Here is an 8059-nt window from a genome sequence, read left to right as displayed (position 1 = left end):
TGGGGAAGGAGCGGGCAGGTGTGTGTGGAAAGGGGCTCCTCCCGGCTGGCTTTGGGGGGCACCCGGGCGGCTGCCCGTCGGTCACTTCAGCGCTAGGCTCGGTGCGGGCTCACCGGACCTCCCTGCCCAAAGTCGGGCTGGGAGGAGGGTGGTGGCAGGGAGGCAGTGCTTTCCATAGCGCTTTTCCCTACTCCTTTCCCCAAGAGTAGTACCCTTGGATGTGCTCCTCCAAACAGCCTACGCCGAGTTTCTGCTCTTAGAAGTTTTAAATGTTCCAGCTGAAATATTACATTGAAAAAAAAAAAAAGGAACTAATTTTGTAAATAACTATATATATACATCGTCCGCTACTGTGAGCAGAAATTGCTTCTAAATTTTTTTCCCCAAGGCTTCTTCAGCCCTCATACGCAGTCCCTTCTCAAATGGTGAGAGTTCAGATTGCCTGTATGCCATGCAGAGCGGCGTTGCTGTTACTGCTTGGTTATGCATCTTCCTGATGTGTGGTCCAATGGTCAGATGGTGTTTGCAGCAAACTGGTTTTTAATAACCATTCTGTTTGTAGGTAAAGCAGCACTTGGCAGCTAGGAAAAGATGTTCCTTCAGAAAAATTGTGCCCCTTTAAATGAGTATATTAAGCTTGGTTGCATTATTGATTTCTGTCATAAACCTGGTATTTGTTTACATTAAATGACTCGACTACTAAATGGTCACAACCATACCTTTTCTGAAATTAAGATGCAGTCATGCTTAACACCCCGTATACAGCTTCTTAGTGCTTGATACGTGCTTCAGGAACCTGCAACTGCTATTTTGCCAGGTGCAGTCAGCTTGTGCCATAGAGGAGCATTGTCTCTCTAGTTGGTAGCTTGTCAGTGTCTTATGTTAACATAGCACTGCCATTTCTACCCTTCCAGGAGGTGCATGTTAATATAAAATTGCTTAATGCTTTCTATTAAAAGACACTATTTTCAGATTTTGATAATTTTGTCAAACTTCAGTTGTTCAAGCTGAAGTCTTTCTTGCCTTTCATTTTTATTTTTGTTTTTACAGGTAGAAATATCTTGGAGAGATTCAGCAGCAATAAGTTGATCTTGGCTCATTTTTCTTTCAAACAGAGTTAGGCACAAAATACACTTTTTCCCTATGTAAAAGGAAATCATTAAAATTATTAAACTGGGAGATTCAGGCTTGGGGAGAGGGTTCATAATTTGGCTTGGGGGTAAAAGCTCCTATATGGAAGCTGTTCTTGTAAGAAAGAGTTCCAAACTTTGACCAAGAAGTAAATCTGAGAAAAAAACCTCGGAATTTGTGTGTGCTCAGAGGTTGATGCTGCTGAGCAGTTAAATTATTTGAAAAACTTGCTTCTGTTGAATGTGTCAGAGGTTTAAAACTACATAGAGCTCCCTGCAGTTGCACCCATTGTGAGGAGTGAGTGCACCGAGAATGGACAAACCCACTCTGGTGTTTCTAGTGATTACCTGCTGGGAAAGCCACCTCACTTGAAGTTACAGGAGGCAAAAGCTTGGACTGGCAGAAGAAGATCTTACAGGATGGAGACTAACTAGGAAAAAAAGACTAAGGAAAGGAAGGAGAGAGAAATTAAAGCTGAAGAGCCAGGGAGCAGGCCCGGTCTTGCCTCTAAGCTTCCTTGCTTCAGTATACATTTGTGAAACAAATAAGGACAATAGTTGTTCAGAATGTGAAGTTGACCTGTATAGGTACTGACAAGCTTATATCTAAAATTCTTACCTTGTTGATGACTTGTGATGTTAACAGTATGCTTTCCAAATGGACGGGATGAAAGTTTTATTTCTATGGTTGTAGGAAGTAATATGCAAAGTTGTATTAAATAATAAAGTTCTGAGGTTAAGAACATGAAATGGGGAATTGCCAAAAATCACTTGCTTGTACAGTCTCACCGACTGTTTTCCCTAGTTCAAAAGTATTTAGTAGTCTTCAGTTACGTGGCTGTGGATGCCACCTTCTCTTCCTCCTTCCTCACCAGACCCCAGCCTCATTCAGTGTGCAGAGCAGACAGTGCTCATTCATTGACTAATTAATGGTGTAGTCCTATTTATTGTTATAAGTGGGTCAGTGCCTCGTTCTAACATGCGTGTTACTCTAATCCTGCTTTGAGTACAGGATTATTAATTTACTTACGGATTTTTTTCTGTGGTAATCACAAAGGCTCCCCAAATACTGACTTATTGTCACAACGTAGGTGATAGGAACGTTGAGTGATAAGGAGAAGGTGAGCAGTGAAAATACAAGAAATACTCCAGTGCAGCAATATTTCAATGTGAGGGTATGAAGTGGAATGAGCAGGTGATGTCCTCAGAGCTAACCAGGGAAAAGTTTCTCGCACGACATGTGGTTAAGCTATTCTGTGCCGTACATGTCTTGGATACTAACATCTGACAGGCATTCCAAAAGTGATCAGATATTCTTGGAGGAAAACTCTGCTTGAGATTATTAAATGCGAAAAAATAATCTCTGAATCAGACTCATCTTCCCCTACATATGGCTGAGAGCCTGCTGGGAAATCCTGCTTTATCCTTGCCTCATGCTTATGCTTTTGTTCACATATCCGCAGCCGTCCAGTGTCAGAGATGAGGTAGTGGGCTAAATGTGGCTTTGGCCTGACTCTGTGGCTTTTTATGTTCTTGGGAAATGAGACTGACCATGCCGATGAGCTCTGCCTGCTCTCAGAAGCCAGCATTGCTGCCCCCAAAAGACTTGACATTTGGCGCACATGTGTTCAAAGCACCATTCCTGCATCTTCCCCTGGAGCTGTGAGTGTTCAGCCTTTCTGCGTGGCTCACCTTCCACACGTAAGGTGGCCAGCTGACTGCCTGCAAAATAGGAAACTTAGTTGGAATTACCTGTCTAAAACTTGTTTAAAAAAAAAAAAAAAATTAGTCCTTTTCACATAGGACCTCTCTGATCAAAAAATAGGGAAGAAAAAAAAGAGAAAAAGTTTCCTCTGGATTTCTTAGCTGCCAAAATCTGCACACGGTGCTTTCTTAATAGATGTATATTCAACATGTCAGCCCAGTGAGCAGCAGTACCAAATCTGAGAAGGCTGTAGAAAAGAGCAGAGGTGGGGAGATGACTGTTGCTTGGCATTTAGGGGAAAAGATAGGATTGATTAGTAGGGTTTTGAGGAATAGCCCCAGGGAGGGATGGGTAGGGGGCATAATAGCATGAAACAATGCTCCTCTTATATCTGTTCTCTCTTTCCAACTTCTGCAAGAAGCGAACTGGCAGCTTGCTTTGCTGTGTGCTGCTGGCTCCTTTCTAGGGCACTGTCCCTTCTTGATGCTGCCTGAGGGAGGGTCTAAAGAAAACTGTCACTGTGATATGAAAATGTATCACGTCAGTCCACAAACTGGAGAAGTTAAAGTTGCACAGGCTAACTTTGTTAGCTTTCAGGTAGTTTAGCAGATGTAATATTCTTTTGCATGTAGACCTCATAGCTCTAAACGTTTGCTAACTTCCACCCCACTTTTTGCCATAAAGTACGTGATATATAGCGCTTGCTCTTTCATCTTGTCTTTGATTCCTATAAATGCGACCAAAACACAGAGGCGCTGAGCTGCAGAGCTCCAGGTGCTCTCTGGACCCAGCGGCAGCAGCAGCATCCATGGGTGGGTGCTGCTGTTGGTGGAGCTGCCGGCGGAGGAGCTGGCCACTGCAGCAGTGCTGCTGCTGCCTGCGATCCCCATGCCAGAGGTTAGCTCACCCTCTCCTCATGAGATGTTTTCATCTGGTTCTCTACCAGAGAGCCTTTCTCAAAGTCCTCCTAGGAAATCTAGTTGAAATATGGCCTGTGTTTCTGCAAGGTGCCCACGGTTCTTCCCCCGAGCGGCCTTGCTCCATGTTTTTCCATGGCTGCTGAGAAAGCCTGTCTGTGAATGGAGTTTGTTGCCAGCCCGTGAGAAGGTGGAAAGGGGCCCCAAGGCTTGGGTTGCATTGGGTTTGCCTAATAAAAGCATGATGGCTGTTTTTGCAGCCCGCCACCCGCATGTTATGTGGCCGGTCGTAGCAGTAGTGGGTAGTGGCTACCCCTGTAGCAACTCTGTATGCAATCGCTTGGTGGTTAGCTTAGTAAGCATTACAGCTTAGGTTTTGTGAAATCCATAAATACACTAGGCTTGGAGTGGAAAGACCTATGTGGTTGTATATTTTCTGCTCTTTAAAAGGTGTTTAAGTCTTTACCAGTCTGTTCCCTTTTAAACAAAATGAAGCAGTGGACGTAGAAAAAATGGAAAGATAAGCTATTTGGCAAAACAGATACTAAAGGTAATCTGTGGGATTACACTTCTTAATGCAATGAAACAATGGTCAGGATTATTCTAAATATGGATTTTTCTTTATCTTTTGTAGTATTTCAGTATTTACAGCTTGAAGCATTTAGAAACAGACAGTTATCTCAAACTTTTAAATATAAGTATAGTTGTGGTATTTCACATACTGGTCAGTTTTCCCTGGGTTTGTTTCTTTTTCGCTTGTATACAGAAAATGGGTATTACAGTAAAGGTGTATGGTTGAGAATTCTTTTTCTAAACCCATTTGTACTTTTTGCAAGTGATGCTGTATTAGTTGTTGTATACCTCAGTTTTCTTTTTAGAGAGATGTTTCCCCTTTTAATTTTCCTGATGCCTTTTCCAGGAGTTGATAGACGATACAATTTTTATCTTGTTTTGCTCTGGATATTTTTGAGAAATGGGGAGACAATTCCAAGAATTGAAGAGACATTTGGAGACGGTTAGAAACAACTGACAATTGAAGAGTAAAAACAATAACCCGTTAGAGATGCATGGGGCAAAATGAAAATTACTGATTTCCCTTAATCACTTTTCGTCTCATATGTCAACTCCAGAAACTGGGAAATCACAGATGTGGATTTTGCTTTAGCTTTTATGTGTTTCATGTGGAAATGAAATGGGGAGGAAAATTATTGGGGGGAGCTAAGGAAAAAGAAAGAGGGAAGGAAAAATTTCCCAGTCTGCACAAACTTACATGGGATTTTGAGGGGCAGTTTTAACAAAAATACACTGTTAATTGGCTTTGAAACTGATTGTATCTGTCTATATACTTTGTGGGTTTTCCTTATTGTATGGGAAATCATTCAAAGTCCAAGTATTCCACAGGAATTGCAGATACTTGAGGAGTACTGGTAATTATTTGTTTCTGGTAGTACCCACCCTGTGTTGGGTATTGAAAAACGTAAAGAAAGCACTATTACTGTTGTAATTGTTTTTCTGCTTCAAAGGCAAAGATGAAAAGGAGTGTGGGGAGGGGGGATAGGTATGTTTTGTGAGCAAACTCTATATGCTATTTCAATAATTTGAAGTTTTGATAATGTTTTTTTTAAGATACAGAGCATCCCCATTTAGTTTCTATCTAGCAGGTATTAGATAACTGATTTTTTGTAGGTATCACTGTAGGAGTGGGCCTTCAGGAAGGATTTGAATGCCCAGAAAATAGTGACCTTGGGGACCAGCTCAGAAAGAGTTCCATGTGTAAGGAACCACCTAGAAGCAAATTTAGACTGCTGCGGGAAAAGTGGACAAATGGTAAGTGAGGATGGGGTGATATACACAGGCAGAAGCACTTCTGTAGAACCTCAAAAGCAGAAAACATAATCTTGGTCATGAGGCAGCTGATGAAAAGGGGGTCAGTGGAGGGATTTAGATAGTAAGCTGTTGTGGCTGATGTTTTCCTGATCTATTGCTTTCTAGTAAAGATGTAATGCATTACATTGCCAGAAGAATGGTTTGGTGATTCACTGTGTATTGGAGAGGAGTTGGAGTAGGTCACGCTCTGTGTGTGTGTGTGCATGTGTTCGTTCCATCAGTCTTTCAGAATTTAAACAAGTTCAGATATGCGATTGTTTTGTTTGGTCTTCAAAGGTATTTTGTGCTTAGAACTTATTTGTATTTTTTGAATTTGCTTCCTAACAGCCTTTTTCTCCTGACCTTTTTTTAATTTGAGAGTAGAGGCTTAAATGTACAGATATGCAAAAGTAAGAGCAGAGACATGCACTGTACAAGTTGTTGTCAGCTTGGTTATGCAGTATGCAATTCCTGTAGTCTGTGGGTAGAATCCCTCAACTTCAGTTGGTCTAATGCTGATGCAACTGGCAGGAAGACCTTTCCTTTCTTTTATGCATTCTCCCGCACTGCTGTGAAAAATGTCCTAACATTCTGTTGAGGTTATTTGCACACATTTCATACAACTGTTTATATAACAAAAAGTTGAGGTTTAGGTACAGGGAGGCTATTAAAAATGAAAGCTCAAGTATGTGTGCTTTGAAAAATTTGATGCAGTTTATTGAATAATTTGATATAATATATTTGGAATTGTGAAAGCTTTTGGAGAGGGCTAACTCTGAAAGCTATGATAGAAAGTAATTGTGTTACTTTGAATTGCTGTTTCTGATAACAGAGTAGTTCTGATGACTCTTTTGAAAAAGTATCAATTTTAATTTGTATTATCACTGTGCTTTTGGACTTGGTCCATGACGAGGAGTCCTGCTGCTCTAGACTCTGTACTGAGGTTTTTACAGTGCAAAAGGATGGCACCTATTTTTTTTTTTCAGTCTTTATCAGATGCTTCTATGATATGCAAGATAAATTGGAAAAAAAAAAAAAAAAGACAGGCAGCCCAGTCATTTAATATTATGGTAAAGATTGCTGTTTTCCTTTGCTGGCCCATGAATATCTCATCGCCTAGTGGGAGTGTTTGTAAATAAGGCAGCATTTCCCAAACTGTTTTGCTTCCTGTCTGCCTTTCAGCCAGCTTGGTTCATTTGTGCTGTCTGCCCTCCAACTGCACTCTCCATCGTGGCATCCTAACCCAGGCGTGTGCTTTCACTTTTGCTCCTCATGCCTGGGGGTGTCCTTCGCTTTCTTTGTCTGTTGTCTCTATTTCGGTGATTCCTAGTCTGTGTTTCAAAAACATTGCATTAAATGAGAGAGGCATAAAACCACCAGAGAACCCACTTTTCCTTAACAAATTGCAACAGTAGTGGCACTGTGGAGAAAGTAGCACTGAGATGCAGATACTGGTGTGTGTAGCGCTTGTGAACTGTTACAGAGTTGTACAAGTGAGGTTAACGCCACCAGCATGTGATTATTTCCTGATACAGACATCTAGGTACAAAACAAAGTAGGACAAGCATAAGATGCTCGGACACATCAGTGCTTCTAGGAGACTAAAAGGACACAAGTCTTAAATGACTTGCCATAGATAAATGTTCTTGTCTCAACATCAGGATAGCTGTCTCTGTAAAATTCCACTGGAGGTACGGCACTGTAGTTTTTACTGCTTTATGTGTAGCTGAGGTAACACTTTGTCCTTTGTATGCACATGTATGCAGTGAACCTATGATGCGGCTTACCAAGCTGTGTTGAGGTGAAAAGTGCCTACAGTGTTGCAGTGCTGGGAGTTTAAATCAAGATTACCTCTCTATAGGAACTTTTGTCCCAGCATAAAAATAATTGTAGTACAGTTTTTAAGCAGCAAAAATAGCAAAACGAATTATTTCAATCCATGTTTTATTACCTCGACAGAAATATTTAAATTGTTGTTTTGAAAAATATGTCAACAAAAATCTGTTGTGATCTTACTTTAGCCCATTCATTTTTGGGGCAACATATCACATTGCTGTAACAGATCCTTTTTTTATATTAAGAACAGTTTCTGAGATGATCAGTGCTGATACTAAGTTCATAAAGAAGCAGTATAGGAGATTACAGTATTTGTTTACTGGTTAGTAAAATGTTAGAATGAAAATGTCAGAAATACCATCTTTTCAGGTAGTGTTAATGGTAGTATTCAGATAGTGCTAGTATTAGAGAAGATGAGCATTAAACTAAAACCAACCAAAACCCACTGATTCTGCTGAAGCGTGTGTGTTGAGTTCATCACAGTAGTACTTAAGCACTTAGGCTGTGATGAGATCCTTTGTTCCTGAAAAATGTCTTTGTAATAACTAAGGCAAGAATAACTATTTGTTCCCCCCCCCCCCCCCCCACTTTTGGCCCACGCGTTT

General features: G+C 40.9%; 1 protein-coding gene across 8 annotated transcripts in view; it reads left to right on the top strand.

Moving 5' to 3' along the window:
* Window positions 1-5419: 5419 nt before the first annotated feature.
* PAN3 (poly(A) specific ribonuclease subunit PAN3) overlaps window positions 5420-8059 on the top strand; it is a 78874-nt gene continuing 76234 nt past the window's right edge. For all 8 annotated transcript variants that reach the window (XR_004843084.1, XM_035902546.1, XM_035902550.1 and 5 more), the window contains exon 1: window positions 5420-5579. Coding sequence is in view for 7 of the 8 variants with exons in the window: in XM_035902546.1 (XP_035758439.1) it covers window positions 5522-5579 (58 nt within the window). In the remaining variant the exon portion in view is untranslated. The remainder of the gene's footprint in view (window positions 5580-8059) is intronic.

This window comes from Egretta garzetta, unplaced genomic scaffold, assembly GCF_000687185.1.
Source record: "Egretta garzetta isolate BGI_Z169 unplaced genomic scaffold, ASM68718v1 scaffold279, whole genome shotgun sequence".
NCBI classification, from domain to species: Eukaryota; Metazoa; Chordata; class Aves; order Pelecaniformes; family Ardeidae; genus Egretta; species Egretta garzetta.
This window is presented reverse-complemented; position numbering and strand designations above follow the sequence as displayed.